The 20,422-nt window shown below is 43.8% G+C and overlaps 1 protein-coding gene across 1 annotated transcript in view; it reads right to left on the bottom strand.

Annotated features, from left to right (window-relative positions):
- DSCAM (DS cell adhesion molecule) overlaps positions 1 to 20,422 on the bottom strand; it is a 957,910-nt gene that overhangs the window by 66,341 nt on the left and 871,147 nt on the right. Inside the window, exon 21 of the mRNA XM_064577323.1 lies at positions 11,437 to 11,570. Within this exon, the coding sequence (XP_064433393.1) occupies positions 11,437 to 11,570 (134 nt within the window). The remainder of the gene's footprint in view (positions 1 to 11,436; positions 11,571 to 20,422) is intronic.

The following is a 20,422-nucleotide window of genomic DNA, read 5'->3' as shown; positions in this document are numbered from 1 at the left end:
GTTCACAGCTGGAGAGGATTTTGCCTCTGGATGAATGTACATGGAATCTGACCCCTACCTGATTCAGCTGGTATGTAGATAAGATTTTGAGCTTTAAAGTAGCTGCTGGGATGAGTTAACACTTATGGGGCTATTGGGATGGAATGAATGTATTTTGCACTTGAAAAGGACATGGACTTTGTGGGGCCAGGGGCAGAATGGACTGAATGTCTGTGTCCCTCCAAATCCATATGTTGAAATCCTAACCCCCAATATGATGATACTAGGAAATAATTAGGTCATGAGTATGGAGCCCTCATGAATGGGATTTGTGCCCTTATAAGGGGATGAAGAGACCAGAGGTCTCTCTCTCTCTCTGCCCTGTGAGGATATAATGAAAATCCAGGTAAAAGGTCCACACCAGACACTGGATCTGAGGATGCCTTGATCTTGGACCTCCCGGCCTCCTGAAATATGAGAAATAAAGATCTGTTGTTTAAGCCACCCAATGTGGTATTTTGTTATCAAAGTGGACCCAGGCAAGGAAACTAAGGTACAGAGTAAGTGACTCACTGAGGTCAGAGTGGCAGACGGGTGAGCAGAGGCTCAAGCTCAGTGCCTCTGGTCCAAGTCCATGCTGTCATTACAACCAACCAAACACACAAAAGCTTACTTTGACCCTTGCAAGCTGTTAAGTAGACCTCACGTAGGTCAGTAGGCTGCATGAGCTGCAGTACCAGCTCTACAATTAATCAGGGGTGCAAATGTTAACTATGCCTTTTCCTTGTCACAGACCCCTTGCTTACTCAATAAAAAATAAAGTCAGAGAATTTCCCATGGTCGAAAATTTGACTACTGTACACGCACTGTCCGATGAATAAAGGGAGACTACAGGGCTCTTGCAAGGTTCCCCAGGGATGAGTGTATGCTTTAGTGTGCATGCATCCTCGTCACCCTACTTGTCCCCCACCTGTCCCCACCTCTCACTCACGCCAGTCTGTGTTTAGAAAATCATAGGAACATCAAATCCCTCTAGAATTTCGGAGAGAATTTGGCTTGCTTCCTAGCCACCTGAGGAGACAATCCCAAGACTGTGTGTATTTGTATTCTGTAATGCTCCAAGGCTATGTTGTTGCCAAATTAATTCTGCAAAGCTTAATGATGTGCAAATTATAACAATCACTCCTATTGAACATTAAGCATCAACAGAGCATTAAAATATATTCAGAAAATAAGGATTTTCTGTGAAGAGTACATAGCTTTTAGTTAAAACTCAATAAGCATCCTGTCTATAAGGGACAACTGGTCCTTGACTACTTCCAAAATAAGCATTTTATTTAATTTTTACCTGCAACCCAAGGTGCAGCTGAAGTCGATGATAAAAAAGTACAACTTCTTATGTAACAATATTTGTTTCACTTTTTATATAGAAGATCAACCAAAAGGCAAAGTAAAAAGGTTTATCAATAGAAACTTCTTCCCAGCTGAGGGTTCTAGAGGGGAGGGGGGTGGCAGGATGGGTTAGGCTGGTGATGGGTATTAAAGAGGGCATGTACTGCATGGAGCACTGGGTGTTATGCACAAACAATGAATCATGGAACACTACATCAAAACCTAATGATGTAATGTATGGTCATTAACATAAAATAATAAAAAAAAATCTTAAAAAAAAGAAAAAAAAACTAATGATGTGTGCTGATTAACATAACATAATTAAAAAAAAAAAAGAAACTTCTTCCCTTTGGAATGAAATTTCTCTTTGGAGTGAGAAATAATAGTCAAGCTGTCCAGGATTCCTGTTCTTTATTCGGGAAATTTAGTTGCACTGGTGTTATTACCCTCTGATGCCACTCTCTTCCCCTGATGGCCGCCATAATTAGGCACCATTTTTCAGCTCTCAGAAGTGTAAGCAGAAGGTTGCCAACCAACCAATTTAAACAATAGAGGAGTTGATTTGTTTTCTTCATAATATATGTAACTGGATATTAAATGTGACTTTTCCTGTTGTCTTAAAATTTTAGCAACTGGCTTAGCAAGTGAGAATAGTCCCAAAGATGCTGGTACCTTCTTTCCTAACAAAAAATGTGAGACCGCCTATGCAGGGCTTCCTGATGGTTTGTCCATCATCCATTTCTGGGCCCGATAAGAGGCTAAGGCAGGAATAACATATTCTTGTGAAGAGCAGTCTGTGTGCATTCCCACCTAGGGGTGCCAGGGGTTTTGAGCTCCAAGCAAACCCCTCAGAGAGCTTGGAGTCTGGAAGAATATAGAGATTGGAGAGTCACACCTGAGGAGGTCAAAGGCTACACAGAGTGGCAAAGGCTAGCCCCGCTCCCAGCAGGAGAGCATGCTGTGCTGGGGCTGGCTGTCACTTCCAGTATGGTGGGTTAAGGATGCTTTCATGTAGGCCCTGCAGAGGAGGGCAAGACTGGATGTCTCCAGAGGTGTGAGATGCCTCCTACAGAGGGCTGTCCTGTGAATCCCATAATCACTTATCCATAGATGGTGCATAATTCAAACATTGTTAAGCTCAAGAGGTGGCAAAAGGTAAGAGAAAAAGAGCTAAATGGGAAAAAAGATCATCAGAAGTTCATGTGGTGTAGGGAAGGAAATCTATTTGTTTAAAGCCTTCCCCTTAATGCTCAGCCAAAAATGCTTGTTCTGAGAAAGAGGGAGGATGACTATTACTTCCTTAGGAAACATTTTCCTCAATAGTTTAGATGAGATATAATAACTGATTACATTTACCTTTCATCAATTGTCTCTGTTGGATACCAGATTTCCCAACACAATGATCTAATCATGTTGGAAATGACTTGCTAATTTCTACGTGCGTCCCATTATGTGTCTCTCCCTCCCAAACTCTGGTCAGTGAGAAGGTATCACTTTAATTTTCAGAATTCTCCTGCTACTTCCACTGCATTGATGCTTCAGAGACTGTGAATAGAAAGGAATGGGGGAGCTTCTCCCTCAAGGGCAGCAAGACAGAAAATTGTAGCCTAAAGAAAAGCATACTCCAAATGTAGTTCCTAGGATTAATGAATCAAAAGTGGCAAAAAGAGAAATTGGTAGGGAGGGGAGAGAGACACTTTTCTCAATATTTAAATATTTAAATCTCTAAATATTTAATTTTCTGCTGGCAGATCTATAACTCTGTTGTTTCATCTTCAAAGTTAAGACAGAGATATTAGCCACTCTAGAAGATTTGATTATGCCTACGATGTGAATTAATCATGAATGGATGGCTATAACTGGGCTGATAAGGGATGGCCAGAGCAATAGGACACCTGGGGACAGCCACGTGAACTCACTGGACTAAAGATCTCTCCTTTTGGTCTTGCAAAGACAATTTATGTGAGAGCTCTTAGCACAATGCCCATAATGGGAAAAACTCATAAATAGTTGCTGTGTTTGTATTCATAGGCATTTACTGAGTTCAAGTCCAGTGTGTAGACTGTAAGGTAAGTTCCTGCCCCAAGGGAACAAGAAATGATCATAGCTTGGCAAACAGAGGATTAATTAAATAAGGCATAGTAAGATCCTGACAGGTTCCTGCTAAAATCTGAAAAATCATTTCAATTCCCTTTCTAAAATGACTCCAGTCATAGTTGAGGACATGATTAATATTTACAAAATGCCTAGGAAAATAAATAAAAAGTTCATATATTTGATTTAAAAAATATTTATAGCAATTTTCTTTTATAACACTTCAGACATGTTGGCTTCCCGAAAATTGTACCAAGAGCGGAAGTTACAGCTCATGATAGAAACCTTACAATAATACTCAGACCCGACAGCTCACATTCACTTGTTCTGCCTTTCTTACTATTGCTTTAGGTCTGGTGGGTGGAGTCACAGATTTCTGAGGAATTCCACAGTATACTCCTCAAAAGAACGTAGAGGTTACTGGGAGGTTGGTTTTCTTCCTGTGTTTCAGTGTCACCCATGAAAAGCCTGAGAACAGGGTCTACGGGATCTACTTTCACTACAAAATTATTTTTGCCTTGTCGTTTTGGTGCAATCATCTTCCTTTCATGTTTAAGACACTTCACAAGAGTAAATAAGATAGAATTAAACACAATGAATTTCTTTAAATGCTCTTTAGTGATTTCTATAAAACTGGATATTTATCCAATAATTGCTGGATTCATTTCCAAATCCCTCACACTATTTAGCTTGATGGATGACTTGCAAAGCCTTGTAGCCTTCTCTCAGCCCCTCCACTGGGGGCCACATCTGCCCTTGGTTTATACATCATGTAAGGTCTTGATCTTTATTCTCCTTCAATTATGGTCCCGCATGTCCTCACTGCCTCTCCTGTGCTGGATGGGTCTCAGGTTCTCTGAGGGTGGCCTAGCCGCACCTCTCCCTCTACAATTTCCTGGGGATCCTAGATCCCAGCATTGCAGTGTCAGGACCCACCCGCTACTAACTAGAATGGACTGAGGAAACACCTGTTGCATTAAGTTGACTAATGACCTAGAAATTATTTGAATACAATTGAGAATAACTATGTAGAGAATGACTATGGATTCACAGCCTGCTCAGATCAAATTATTCAGCCTATCTCATGGATATAAAAAGAATTCCACTTAAAAAATTTCAATTAACTTTTTAATGAAAAACTAATTCTATCACAGAAGTATGGTGCTTTAAAAAGCTCTAATATCTAATTATTAAAAAAAGAGGCTCGAATGTTCTGATTTTGTGGATAGTATGTTCACAGCAGTGATTTAAAAAACCTCCCCCAGAGCAGAATAAGCAAAATAGGCAGCTCTTTTAATTATTGGACAACGACATTTTGAGGACATATAAAATCTTTCTTTTTAGTGGCAGAGAAATGACCTGGATTATATTAAGAATAAGGAGTTAGCTGGATCAATTTAGGATTTGTCTTTATTCTTTAAGTTCTCTATATAATACATGGACATGATCTGATTTTCATTTTATTTCATTATTTTCTCTTCTCTAGGGTCACGCCATCCGCCATGCAAACGATTATCTGTAAAAATGCTTTATTAATCTGACTTGATCGCTCTAACTTATTTGATGATGAACAAGTAATTTATTGCATATATGCAAAGGGAGCCAGCCCATGCACTCTTAACCACCTTTTGGCTGCTCCATCATTTCTAGCTTTGCCATCACAGAAAAGAGAGAGCCACCATTAGGTCTTTTGGATAGAACTATGGAAGGATGATTTCCATGTCAGTGATTTAAAAGCATGGGCATTTTATCTAAATCCTTGTGACATTGAAAGCATCCCCAAGTATATAAGATACTTTCCTGCCTTATGAACCAGAAACATCATTATACAGTTCAACCTCTATTGGATGACTCCCAACCACTATCCATAAAATTTAATTCAACACAACATTTGCTGAACATCCACTATTTCAGCATAATACCAGGCTTTCTAAAGGCAGAACAGTGACTAGCTGGGAGGCCTGCACTTCAGCTGACAAGCCCCTCTGGGGGCCCAACTATACCCCAAATTAACAATAATTTAAGAGGTTGTAGTTATGCCAAAATGAGGCTGTAAAGTAATACTGGGGACCTCTGCGGTAAGACAGAGCCAGCTTCCCAGGGAAGGCTGTATGCTCTCAGGGTAAAGGGCCTGGACTCTGAGCTCAGACACCTGTGGGTTGCAACCCCTGCCTTTGCCTTGCAAACTGCATGGTCCTGGACAGATGGCACATGATCCACTTCAGTATCACTAAAGTGAGGTCCTAATAACCCCACCTGCATACAGTAATCATGAGGATTAGCTGATGAAAACCAGTATTATTTAAGATGTGGGTCATGGAAGCAATTTTGCGAGTTATGACAACCATTTGCAAAATAAAATCGAAGAGCAAAAAACCTACCAGAATGGGAAATATCAGAGTGTATCACGTGGAGCAAGTGTAAATTTTGTTTACGATGCTTTTATTGTGTGGGTAGTGCATTATGCTTGTAAGATGTATTTCCTATTGTGAGCCATGAAAAATTACATTTGGAAACCATAGGCATAAAATGTATAGCCTATAGCAAATGCAAATGCAAATAAATAATAAAGCATTTAAGTTGGGCCTTAAGAATAAAGACTTTAAATGGGAAGAGGATGAGAGGGAAAAGACCAGGAGGACCCAGTGTGCATGCATGTCCACACACACACACACACACACACACACACGAGACGTGGTGTGGTTTAAGAACTGGCTGGGTAGGGTAATGGAATAGGAGATATGAGACTGGACAGGAGTTGGAGCTGGGAAATCTGTCCATGTCGTCTTAAGGAATTAGGTAAAAAGGGAGAAGTCAGCCAAGAATTTGCCCAAGGGAGTGACATGGTTAGACCTAGAATGTGAAAGAATGACGATGGCAGCAATGTGGACACAGGACTGGACCTTGAGACTGGCACTGGGAAAGCTTCTGACCTAATTTGGTTCCCCAGGTGAGGACCTGAACCAGGGCAATGGTGGTGGGCATGAAAAGAAGGGCGAGGATTAAAAAGATATTGTGGAGAGAGGATTCTCAGGACACAATGTCACTTCACAGATGCTGTTTCCTCTGGTCGTAAATACCCTTCTGTCCAGTAAAACGTCCCACCTGCAAGCCAGGTCTGTATGTACATCCCAAGAAACTGACTCTGATCCTACTGTTTGAGTGACACCCCCTTGCCTGTGCTCCATGTCATTCTGTCCTCTGCATGTCCCGGTTGTGTCCTTTGCCACATCACAAGAACAGCGACCATCTCTGGTATTTTCTGCCCTCCCTAGAACCAGGAACTCCTCAAAGAAAGGCAGACACTCTATCCTTTATAACGGCAGTCCCATGGTCGCCAATAGAGTTGTTCTCCAAGCTGCTCTGGTTTTCCTGTCTTCTGGGTATGTGCTGGGATTGGCTTCCTGGTTCTCTTGTGGTTGGAGGGAGGCCACGTTATGCCTCTGTCAGACCCTCTGGAGAGGTCCTTTTCTCTGCCATGAAACTGTCACGGGTCCCTCCTGCAGTGTGGGTAATATGGAGCAGAGCTACCGACTCACAATGGACGTGAATGTGAAAGAAACATAAGACTGTTGGTGTAAATCCCTGAGATTCGAGGCCTCTTGTCAGAGGACAACGGGTATTGTTAAATCATTAGCTTAGCTGGGAAACAGGAAGAGAAGGGGAGCAAGAATGAATTAGGTTCTGGACATGCTGGATGCAGTGGAATCTCGATGGAGACATGGATGGAAGGAAGTTGGAAATATGAGACTGGTCTTGTAAGATGGTTGGGGTTGGAGAGAAACATTTTTGACCCTTGTAACTTTAGATGATAGTTAAATTATAAGAACAGATTCAATGATTCATGGAGATAAACAAGACTAGGAAAAGAAGATGAAGGAAGAGTGTTGAGAAATGCATACATGTAAGGGTGGGTGTTGGTGGGGAGGGGGCAATGGCCTCGTATAGCCAGGGGGTCTGTGGTGGCTTCGGAGACAGGAGCAGTGGCCGGTGAGATGGACAGCATTATAAGTAGGGACGGTCAGGTCGACCCCGCTTGACGGTTCTATCGTGGCACTCTTATTTGACCTGAGATTACTCAACATTTCTGGGTTTCTGAAGCCACTCTCCCTTGTCTTCAGCCCCATGATTTATTAAATGCAGGCCCCGGGTCGGGGGGCACGTATGGGGCAAACACACACCTGCTACCTTGGCTCAGAATTTACCCGGACCTGGTAAAGGTTACTTTCTTTGCTTCCCTGAAGACTTGCTTATTTCCAAGTTGTGGGCTACACTGTGGGGAGTTTAGTAGGTGAAAGTCATCCTCTGGATAAGAAGAGTACTAGAACATTCTCCTTTGCTCATTCAGCACCATCGACTGAATACCTGTCCTGTGCAGGGACTGGATCATATCATCATCCAAAACTGGAATAACTGATGTAGGTTACGGCTCATTGATATGATTATTTTAGGTCTTCTAATTTAGTTCATTGCTGAGAAGTTTGTGCTGTCTAATTTCATTGTCTCATCTGCTTAACGCTGTAAAAGAGACACTTTCTCTATCCTCCTGCTTGGCTAACACACCGCATTTCCCGCGGGCTGCTTTCATGCAGGGAGGAGCCTTAGAGAGGAGATCCAGCCTCACTCCTTTCTTCCTGGGACCTTACAACTGGGTGAATTGATCGTTCCAACCATCATATATGAAAACTAATAGCCACGGCCCCAAAATTATATGGATGAGTTCCTGAATCAAATGAATCTTAAGATTTTCTGGCTCGAATCGGCCTGGGAAGGTTGATGTCTCGGCACACCTGCTGGTCCCTCACGGTGAGACTCCCAGCACCACCAGACTTTAGATGAATTTGCAGTTTCTCGTCTGGCCACGTATGCAATTTCAAATGTGAATGTCTTTGACTAAACTGACCCGAGAGAACACAACGAAACCATTGCCTGTTATTAGACAATGGGCTTTACGCATTATGGACAAGAGCCTGGGGCTTGTCACAGGTCCTTTCACTGGGGGTCTTTAGGGGAAATTTATATCAGCGAAGAGGTTAGCCGAGGGAGTCCCTTACAGAGCAACAAATTACAGGTTGTGCGGTGTCCTCATTTATCTTCCCATGTTCTACATTCAACTATGAAATCATTTCAAAGAAAAGAAAGTCAGGGAGATGAGCGAGAGAAATATACAGAGCTCACACTGCCCTCTGGTGTTTACTCGGCACATAGGTGGAGATGGCAAAACATCGCAAGAGATGACAGCATCCAGAATTCTCATTGTCAAATTACAGAAGCTTGGGATGGAAACAAAGTCCCTCTTTCCAGTAATTTATACTCTCTTCCTAATTCCATATGAATAAAACCCCCAAATAATGGGTGGTTTTCCCTTCGAAGAGAAATGCATTCGTCCTCTCTGCTCTTTACTTAGAATGGTATTATTTTATTTTAATCATAGGCCTCGTTTGGGAAATCTCTGTACCTCCCACTCAGCTTTTCTCTCACCCAAAAAGTGCTTTAAAAATAAGGTCTATTCAAAAACCTGGGCCTTGTGGTCTTAGATGTTTGAAGTACATGAACAGCCATGTGCCTCGAGAGATGGAATAGCCTGATTCTGGTTCACTTCACGTTATTGAGGACCGTTCTGGGATTCTGGACCTTCCTTGCAAAACTTACATGCTGCTGCCCAGAACATCACAGGCACCTTGTAATGATCCTATTTCTGGATCCATAGTGCTTTTTAATATCGTCAAAGGCAGCACAGACAGACCTAGCTAGTGGCAGTCAGACATTAGGTAGGTGAAAAACCTGGTTGTTCATTCCCATTTTTTCTGGTTAGTTGGATCTTAGGATGGTCGTTTTTGGAAGGGTCTTGTTGGGACAGTCCTGGGTGGTCGAACCCCAGTGTTCTGTGCACAGAGAGACTGTGGAAATCCCTTTCTTCTCCACCCTGTGGACAGTTTGAGCATGGCTTCTTGCTATTCTATGGTGGGGAATTCACTGGCTGGGAGGACAGGGACTAACATGGCCCCCGGCATCCACAAGTGGGGCTGTCTCCCCCATGCATCGGTCTGTCTGGATCAACTGCAGATGAGCCAGGCTGGGGTTTTTAGCTTAGAGATAAAGAGCAGATAGAGGGGGAGCTGCTGGTGTTCTGGGTACCCTGCTAGTCTCTTCCTAGGCTGCTGGCGTCAGAACAGCAAATGTGAGTTCTACAGCAAATAGATGGATGAATAAGTGAATAGAAATAAAGAAGCATTTCAAATTCGAGGGGAACGCAGGTATGCCTTACTCTAGCGAGGATTTTGTCTCTCTTTGGCAGAATGGTTCTATGTTAGGGCTGACGAGAGAATCAGGGTCTGCGCAGGGGTCCTCCGCGAATCGCCTCTCTGAGTAGCAGCCCACGGTTGCCTGGCGCTTCCTCCCAGCACTGCTTAGCATCTCTGAACTTTGACGGTAGGACTCAGCAGGTGGGAATTAACAGCATGTTTGAAACCAAAGAAGGAACCTGCAAGAAAGTTCTGGAGCCCGTCTCTGACCATTTACACGTAAATCTTTACTCCAGCTCCAGGGGGGCTGCTGTTGACGAACGTTCTCCTGCAGAGACGCTGAACACAGGCTCTCCCTTGTCTCTCTGGCGCCGCTAATCACGCTCACTGTCTGGGGCACTCCGAGGCCTGGGGGTTCCCTACGGACTCTAGACTTTGGAAAATGTATCACTTTAATTAGAGAATCAATTAATGAATTAGTTCGAGAATGGGAGTCAGCCTTAAAAAGGAAGGAAATCCTGACACCTGCTACAACATGATGACCCTTGAGGACACGATGCTCAGTGAGGTGTGCCCATGACAGAAAGATAAAGGCTGTCAGATTCCGCTCCTGTGGGACCCCAAGAGCAGTCCGATTCACAGAGGCAGAAAGCAGAGTGGTGGCTGACGATGCTGGAAGCAGAGGGTTGGGACGTTAGTGCTTAAGGGACAGAGTTTCAGTTTGGGAAGATAAAAATGTTTTGGAGGTGGACGGTGGGGACGGTCGCATGACAGTGTGAATGTGCTTAACACCACTGACCCAGACACTTAGAAATGATTAAGATGGTAAATTTTATGTGAAGGTATTTTACCACAATAAAAAACAAAATTAGTTCGTGTATTCATTCCACAAATACTTCCTGAGTGACTATGCCTGTCAAGTTCTATGGCCCAGCGGGGGGACAGGAAGAGGGGTCAGCCATGGTGCCTACCTCCGAAAATGCCTTACATATTCCTATGAAGATATCAGGAATTTTTTGTCCCACTTTGGCTTTCTTTTCTCTAAAGTTTCCCATTTGGATCTGCTTTTGTATCTGGTCTGAGAAACAGCTTAGCTCTGTAATTATGACTTGGTAGTAATAATATTAATGAAAATAAATACAGCACTGCGAAGTATTAATTACCCTAACTTTTAATTCTGTCACAATGAACGAGGCGGACCACGTAATTGTCAGGGTCACAGATCCTCAGCAAGGGCCCCCATGTCTGGCACAAGAGGGGCTTGCTCGCTCTCCCTCAGTGGGGGATGGGTCCCAGCAGGAAGAAGGGGTGAGAGGTGGGACCACAGGAGGGAGGGCGGAGGGAAGGGGGGAGGCAGAGAGGGCCTGGAGTGCACATAATGACGAGTCCAACAGCAAAATCAATAGGTGTTGTCCACTGACTATCAATTAAGGCACAATTAAGACCTCTGGGTTTTAATTTTGAGAAGCCGGCTGGCAGTTTCGTGGGAAGTCACCAAATAAACAACAATTCTAGACAATTGTGTCCCTTGCAATGATTCAGAAGCATATTTTCAAATGAGGTATAAATGAGGATGTTGCTTTGTGGTGGAGACAACCGGGAGAAAAAATAAAACCACTAGAAAGACCCAAGTAGGTGGGAGACAGGAACAAAACTGTCCCCAGGGAGCACTCACAGCTTGTTTCTGGAAGGTGCTTGAAAGGCACTTGGTTATTTACCAACTTACTGTGGGATAGGGGTGGGAGCAGAATACAGTGTACTTTCGGATGATGCCGTTCAGCTTGAGAGGGGGAAGCCAGGACACAAACACCATGGAGGCTGAGGCTGCAGCTGCCTTCACTCCTGCAGGAGGACCTGGAACTAGAAGAGTCGTGCGTTTAGTCACAGACATGGGGCTGCGACCGGGCGCTCAGGCCCACGCTGCCCAACACGACCCCCGCTCCAGCTGGGCCTGGCCACTCTCTCCATGGCCAGCTCCTTGAGGATCAGTGCTGACCGGAGAGAGGGCTCCACCGAGTCCCCTCGGAATCCACAAGTGGAGACCCCAATCCCAGAAGCTCAGATTGCAATCTTATTCGGAGAAGGTGTCTCTCAAGAGATGATCAAGTTAAATTATGGTCATTAGCGTGGCCCTCACCTAGTAGGATTGGGGTCCTTATGGAAAAAGGGGAAATGTGGACACAAAGACATGCAGAGAGAGAAGACAATGTGAGGACACAGGGAGCAGATGGCCATTGATAAACCAAGGACAGAAGTCTGGAACAGACTCTCCCTCACAGCCTCAGAGGGAACCAACCTGGCCCTCACCTTGATTTTGGACTTCCGACCTCCAAACTGTGAGACAATGCATCTCTGTTGTTGAGTCCCCCCGTCTGTGGTACTCTGTTCCAGCAGCCCTAGGAACTGACAGTCTCTCTCAGACAAGAGGCCGGTGAACCCCACTAGCCCTGTCCTCGGGCATGTCCGCTAAGAGCCCAATTTTAAGAATCCTGCTAAGTCAGTTCAGCCTGAATCACCTCAATAATTGATCTCTTTTGATACACAATCAACATCTTCATTCTCTACCATATCCCAGGTAATACCTGATCATCCTAGCGTGCCTTCAGCAAAAGTCCTGTTTGATCCATCTAGTCAGAACGCCCCTCATCCCTGATGTCTCTTGTCGTTATTTTCCACCCAGCGACCCCACTCCTTCCTCTCCATCCCTTGGCTGTAAATTCCCACTTTCACTTGTATTTGAAGTCAAGCCCAGTCTCTCTCCCTTACCGTGATCCCCCACTAAGGTGGTCCCCACATGTATACCTTACAGCAGTCCCCCTGAATAAAGTCTGCCTTGCCGCTCTTTAACAAGTGCCACGAATAACTGTTTCTTCCACAGAAATCATTCGTTCAGTTCAAGTCCCTGTCTTCCTGGGAGCCTTCCCTCCCCATTGCGGTCCCTCGTGATTTCCTGCCTCTGAACAGCTGGAGACTTTAGCTTCTTGTGCTGCTACTGAGTTTGGCTTTGAACAGGCTAGGGATATACATCTCGCCTCCTGAGTTAGACAGGAATGAGGGCAAACTTCCATAGTCATCAGGGACCGCTCTTCCTCGCCCGAGACACTTGGTAATGGCACCGTTTTTGGCTGAGGGGAGGTACAGAAGTACTTTTGATGAAGATAGACTTTTGTGTCAGAGATTCACAGCTCATGTAGACAACAAACACTCCTCTGTAAACCTTCTAAGAAAGCAGGACATGGTGCTAACAATATTAAGCATAATTTGGAAGTGAGCTTGAATGCACGTACCCTCCCCCCCCATCTTTCTATTTTCCAGGTTGAAGAGGGAGGATGGAGTGAGGCAGGCAGGCTACAGGAAGAGGCGAAAAGAGCATTAATGTTGCTACTAGATAAGCCTTGAGGATCTTGTTTTGTTCCTCACTGGTCTGTCTACATGGAGGGCGGTTCCCACCTTGATAGAGGTCTTCAAATTCCAACCAATATAAGTCTCTTGTGAGCCCCTGGAGGAATCTTTGAGTCTCTTCCTGCTCCAATAACAACATAACTGCTCAGTAAACATTTTTGGAGTTGAATGTGTGTGTCATGATTGCCATCTCGACTCTTCTAGGTCAAAACAACAAAACCAGCAACCACGGTGAGAGCTAACTTGGGTTAGACATCGTCACCATTTGAAAATATAAAATCTCGGATCAGTTTTTAGCAAGTCCCACTGATGGCGGAGGCCTAGGAAAGGGGACACATGTAAGTGATGACACCTGAATTACTAAGTCCTTAGGAACAAGGCACTGTTGTCCTGAATGTGGAGGGCATTTGTGCTCAGGTTTCCTATTGGTGAGGGTAACAACAAAGACCTCCACCAATCTATAACCTGGTTCAGACCCACAATGGCTCCTCCTGAACACCAAGGGTAGAATGGACATTTGCTTGACCTTTTTATTCTAATGGATGCCCTGGATTCGCCAACACTCTCCATTCCTTCTGCAAAGCAACCACCTTGCTAGTGTTCACCATGCCCAACACTCCCCCTGGCTAGCTTCCTTCTAGAAGCCCAAGTGCTTGGGCAGCAACCACCTGAGGGACTGCTTAGCAAAAGTCAGTCATGCTTGTTTCCACCTTGTTTGTGACAATTATACTTGTCATGGTAATGCGATTTAATTCATTATGTAAACCAATGAAATATGAGTGCCAAAGAAAGCTGTTTCTGTGACAATTAATGGAACTTCTTTGGAAAAGCTTTCTCAAAGGAAAGTTAAAAAAAGGAAGGTTTGGCTAGGTTTGGGCTAAGACCATTGAGAAAAATGACACACATGGCGAAAACCAAGACAAACAGATTAAAAAAAGAACCTAGCAAAGCGATTGTTGGCAAACGGCAGCATGCTTTACTCCACTCTCAGGAAGCCTAAGCTGGAAATGGCAGATGATCCATGACGGAAACAGTCATGGAACTGATGACATAGAGATCTCTTCACCCAAAACTTAAATGAGACCATGTTATTTAATTAAAGAATGAATAGAGAATCAATCTCTATTTGTATGTTTTGAGTTAAAATGCAATGTACCTTAAACGTACCTTAAAGTATGTCTGTTGGTCACTGTAAACTTTAGCGACTCCTTGCTTTGATTATTTCCAGTAACTTGTCTTGATTAAATCAGATCAAAGGGCTTTCACTGCATTTCCTATGTAAATCCCCATCTGACTCCTCATACACTGAGGTATGATCTCTCTTGTGCAATCTTTCCTTCTAGGGTTATTAGAATTTTATACAAAAAAAATTTATATCACGATGCTGGGAAGTGTGAGCCCTGCATTTTCACTGAGGGCTTTTGTTCAGCTCTACCACTTAGTTCTCTGTCCTGGGCAAATTCATTAACTTCTCCAACAAACCTTAGTCTCCTCATCTATGAAGTTGGAACAATAATTGTACCTATTCACGGTTTTATTGCTAGGATTATGAGAGATAATTCATCTAAAGAATTTATATGGAGTTTTGCATACAGCAGGCACCAAATAAATTCTAGCTATCATTTGTAAGGACAATCCTCATTTCCTTATAGTGCACATCACTAAAGGATCCTAGCCTTTACTTTGTGACCCAGGGTTGAACTATAAACACCAGATGTTGAGAGTTGCAGAAAACAGATGGTGTAGGATGGTCTGTCTGGGAAATATTTTCTTAAAACATTCTTAGTCATCAAGTTACATTTTGTTAATCTGTTTTTTTTTTTTTTTTAATGGAAGTACAAGCAAGTTTAGACAATTTTCACGAATTCTTAGCCATTGTTGAGTGGATTTCTGACTTCAGGTCTAACTGGTTGAAGTAAAGAATGCCGCTCCAGAGGACCATCTCTTCTGTGTTCTTCCAATTTCCCTATGCCTCCTTGCTGCTTGAAGAAGCTCTTACAGCTCACATAGCCAGTCGCCACTGAGATCTCCACTCAGATTCACAGGTGCCTTAGACCTACCATGTCCCAAACTGGGATCACCATCTTCCCTTCCAAACCTCCCCTCCTCCTGTACCCATTGCAAGAAATGGCACAGCTATGTTCATGGTTGCAAAATCAGAACCTAGAATTTTCTCCCCCTACCAGCCCCCAGAGGATGTGTAAGATCAGTGAGTCCTTTAGACGTCTACGTGACAAGGTTAGTAGTTGGCCTCTCCCTCTGGCTTAGTGTTCTGCAATATCAGACCATTTTTTAGGTCTCTGGAAGTGGCATGCTTGTCCCACCCCAGGACCTTGATACAGGATGATCTAGGGTCTTACGTTCCTTCTGTTTAGAATCTTTTCCTACTCTCCTTCTTTTCTTTGGCAACTCTTACACATCTGTCAGATTCTACTAATTACTTCCTTGAGAAAACCTTCTCTGACCACTAGGCTAGATTAAGTCAGGGCTCCCACGTTCTCTCTTAAGATCTTTCTCCTTCATGGCACATGTCAGGATCCACTCAAATACCTGTCTCCTCCAGCAGCCTACAAGCCCCGCCAGGCTCATCCTGTTCTCTGCTGTATCTCCAGTGCCTGGGGCACTATCTGGAACATACTAATCCTCAATACAGATTTTCTAAGTGTAAAGAAAAATGATTTCATCAGCTATAGTGTGGTAGGAAGAATTTTAAGATGGTGCCCAAGATTCTCTTCCTCTGATATACATATCTGTGTCATTCCTTCCTGTTGAATGTGGGTGGTAACTGTCACTATGATGGATGGACTATTCCCATGATCAGGTTATGTTCTGTGACAAAGGTGAGGGGATTTTGCAGATATAATTAATGTTCTAATCAGCTGACTTTAAGTCAACCAATAGGAGAATATTCTGGGTGGGCCTGACTTGATCAGAGGAACCCCTTACAAGAGAGGCTAGGGGTCAGAGATGGAAGAAGTCAGAGAGATTTGAAGCAGGAGAGATACTCTCCCATTGGTCTTGAAGAAGCAAACTGTCCTGCTGGGGAGGGGCTATATGACAGGGAACGGCAGGTGGCTTCTGGGCACCGAGGAGATGGTAGACCAGTCCTACACACACAAGGAACCCAACCCTGTCAACAACCAGTAAGCCTGGGAGAGGACCTGACCTCAGACGAGCCCATAGCTCCAGCCAACACCTTGATTTCAGCCTGTGAGACCTCAAGCAGGGGAGCCAGCTGACCGGTACCTGGACCCCTAACCCATGGAAATGGGGAGATAACAAATTTTTGTTATTTTAAGGTACTAAGTTTGAGGTGATCTGTTATACAGCATAAAAAATGAGTCCGTATAGCTAAGGCCTCTCATGATGTGTGTTAATGTAAAACATCAAAGTTAGTGCTTTGAAAAATTATTGCACTGGTTTGAAGTATGAGTCTGACTAAGTACACAGATACTTCAGCCTACTTCGTTACTGTCACGATCACTTCTCTGGTCTTGCTGATCAGGCATAGGCAGGGCTGTGTGTGTTTTGGATGCTGTGTGTGTACATGGAGCCTGTCCATATGTAATCCACCACGGTAGCCAGACCCACCCGAGCCCAATGCTGTCCTGAGGATCCCCCCACTCCCCTGAGCCATGCGCAGATTCGCATGATGCTGGATGGAACCATCCGCAACTGCCATCATGGTCATGCCATGCACAAGTCTCTTTCCTGTTCCCATGTCCACAAGATGCTGGTATTCCTGGCCTTTGCTCTTATAAGAGCGGTATTTTCTAAACATTTTTTTAAAGGAGACAAATCCTTTAACTGCGGCACAGGTGGATGTGGGGTGGCTCTTCTTGAACTAGAGGGGGCAGTGGGGAGCCCCCCCACGGGGCACCTCTGGGGCTCTGCCTGAGCATCACTGCAGGGCAGGGAGCTCTGAAATCCACACAGGGGAAGGCCTTCTGGGACACCCTGGTCTGTTGTGTTGTTGGTGCACCTGCTGCCATACGGAGTCCAGCCCTGCCATGTGCTCAGTACCTGTCTATGCAGGGGTGACACTCGGGGGGTTAGGCAAATAGACACGAAGAGTCCATTGCTTTTAAGGTGCACTGAGGTGTGATCACACAATACCCGAGAACAGATGATCATGCCTCCAGGAGAATGTGTGGCTCAAGATCTGGGGACTCCAAGGATTCAGAGATAGCCTGATGTCAGTTTACTCTTCACTCGATCTTAGCTCTGTTTTCAGATGCACCCCCACCCCCAGCCCCGCAAAGAGGCAAAGAGAGTGTGAATCATGGGGGGGGGGGGGTAGCACAGATCCCCTATTGCATCTCTTGCTGGCCTTCTTCCCATATAAAATGATTTACAGAGTTATGTGCATTAGTAATGTACTCAGCAAATATTTGAACTTAAACACAACCATCTCTATTTATACATATACAATGTTTACTTTTGCAGAAAAGGATCTGGACTGTAACAACCTTATGCCTGCAGAATAAAAATAACAATTGGAAAATTAATAGATTGGGTTTTGTTTGTGTTCTCTTTCCCCACGGCTTTGCTCAGATTATAGTCTGAGCAAATAAAACGGTATTAGGATTTCACAAACCCTTTAGAATTCAGAATTAGCTATCTTGTGTTCAAAAAAACAGAAAGTCAGATCAGCAAATAATCTTTTGTGTTCTTGCAGAATAATAAAGTTACAAGTTCTGATTGATTGAGCAGTCTTGGGAAGAGAATCTGAAGCCTGAGCAGTTCTCATGGACCCTGAGAATACATCAACAAATCTGAGGTGATGTCTGTGGGGCCAAGAGTATGTTTATGGACCCAAGAATATGTCCACAGGTTTAAGAATCTGTCTCCTGGCCCAACAATCTTTATGGAGGCTGAGAAACTTCTTAAGGCACAGACAACTTGTTCTCTGAGCAAACATTTCAATTGCGAATTATCCCTGGCAGAAATAAACTTTTAAAAAATGTTTTAAGTTTTGATTCAATTTATTTATCTTATCTATTTTTAGTTACCATTTTATTCTATTTTTGTATGTTTTATTAGCAAGTGATACATTTTTCCTTCTTAAGATGATCAGGGACCTAACAACACAACTTAAACTCTAGGCTTCCGGACACTGGGGGTTTAGGGACCTTGTTTGAGAAATGTATGGGGCACAGAAGAGCAAACTGAATGCTTTGTGTCAATACATTAATATTTCTTTCCCCATGAGAATATCAATAAACACTGAAACTTCAATCTGTGCCTAGATTAGTGCCTTACTGAGGAAGAACTTAATGAATGTTGGCAGTTATTATTTCACTTGAATTTTATCTACAACCTTACATCATTTTAATTGAATCTGGCAGGTTAATCCAAACCTTCCAAACTGTACGATTTTGTAGCAGAAGTTTAAACAGGATCTATATTCTCAATTTGACTAAGCATTCCTTCTATGATAATTAGCCTCGTCCCTTCTTTCAATTTGATACAAAATTGCTTTCAGTTCTATAAACTGCTCAAATGCCTATTTATATTAGGTATTGAGTTTTTAAGGGTGGCTGGCACAATTCTTCACCATCTCCAAATAGTGAATTTTTCCTGTGTATCTGGGGGAGATAAGCTCATTGTTATACCAGTTTTTCTCTACTTCCTCCTAATCTCTGTTCTGCTTGTTTTTGAAAATGCTAATGATTTATCCCAAGTAAATACTGACATTCGGTTCTGCATTGCTCTTGAAATGCACACTGGCACATGTGGGATTCTCCACCTCCTTTCGGGGGGAACTGCTAGACCCAAGGCAGGGTCTTTCACCATCGATGGCATCTCCCTACACCACCGGCATTAGATACAAAAGCAGAGAATAATTGATTGACAAATTAGACTTTAGGTCTCAGGGTCAAGCTTTGAGTGAGAACCCCATGATTCCTAAAAGTGGAGGATTAATTAAAAATTGATCCCAAATCGCCAGTCAATAAGCTGTGGGGAACCTTCCCTTCTTAATGGATTTCTGTACATTCTTCTGAAAAATGCAGGTGTCAAAATTTATGTTGCTAATCAATTTGCTCTTTAAATAATGATTCCAGTGACATTTGTGTTATTGCTTAGCAATGCAAAAGAATGTGCCACCCCCACTCTGAAGGAGTGGAGATCAAATAATCAAATATCTAGTGTCACGAACCAACCCACTATGTGTCAAGCTAGCTGTTTACACACATCACTTGACTTTTTATATCTTAACTCTGATCATGATGGCAATTTTGTACATGAGTTCAGTTCAGAGGTTAGGTAAGGTGCCCAAAGTCCCCTGGGCAGCAAGCGACAGAGCCAACATCTAGACACGGCTCTTTGTCTACTGCATTTTTAAAAACCACATTATGACCACCTTCACTTAGGACATAGCTTTTTAGATCTCTCCGTTAATGTGTGACTTTCTAACGGCATTTCAGTTTGCTCTAAGATTTCCCTAAATAATCCAATTCCTTTTTTTTTTTTTTTTTTTTTTTTTTTTTAAAGATTTTTATTTATTTATTCATGAGAGACAGAGAGAGAGAGGCAGAGGGAGAAGCGGGCTCCCAAGGAGCAGGGAGCCCGATGTGGGACTCGATCCCAGGACCCTGGGATCATGACCTGAGCCGAAGGCAGACGCTTAACCATCTGAGCCACCCAGGCGCCCAATCCAATTCCTTTGAGCAGAAAGGGTTGATACCTGCACATTCCTGGGAAGAATTACCTGTGTGTTCTGGACAAGCGAAAGCTAACGAGGCTAATTTGTGTGTACCCCCAGTGAAGCAAGAAGGACTACAGAGACGGTGAGAATAGTGTGCGAAGGTAGATGGTTGGGGGAGTAGGGCTGGGCCTGCAGAGGTGAGGACAGAGAGTAAGAACAGAGAGGGTATGCTGTGGGTGTCAGAGAAGCTTTGTTAGGGGACAGAAAGGCTGAAGAAAGAGTCTATCCAGGCCTCGGAGCCTGAGTCCCCAGCCTTGCTTCCACCGGATGGATATGGGTGGAACCAGTGTGTCTGAATCCCACATAGAGATGGAGGGTGCATCAACATCAAACCTGCCAACGGGAGGTCATAAGAATGGCTAACACCTCCTCCACTATGCTCTGCCCAGCTTCCTGGGAACAGAGTCCTGGAAAGAAGACAAAAGTTGTAGAGCCAAAATCTGCACTGAATATCGAGGCACTGGTGTCTCATCCCCACCCTATCTCTGGGACAGTTCTGTGCTCTGATTTGGAGAGTCCCACATTGGTATCATTTGACATAGTGGCTCCTTCCTTTCTTAAGGTGGAGACGGTTTTTCTCACTATAGCTATATTTATCAGA

The sequence above is a fragment of the Mirounga angustirostris genome, unplaced genomic scaffold, assembly GCF_029215605.1.
Source record: "Mirounga angustirostris isolate CCGP_5_RB_7025 unplaced genomic scaffold, mMirAng1.0.hap1 SCAF_1, whole genome shotgun sequence".
NCBI lineage: Eukaryota > Metazoa > Chordata > Mammalia > Carnivora > Phocidae > Mirounga > Mirounga angustirostris.
Note: the sequence above shows the minus strand (reverse complement) of the source record. Positions and strands in the feature narration are given on the sequence as shown.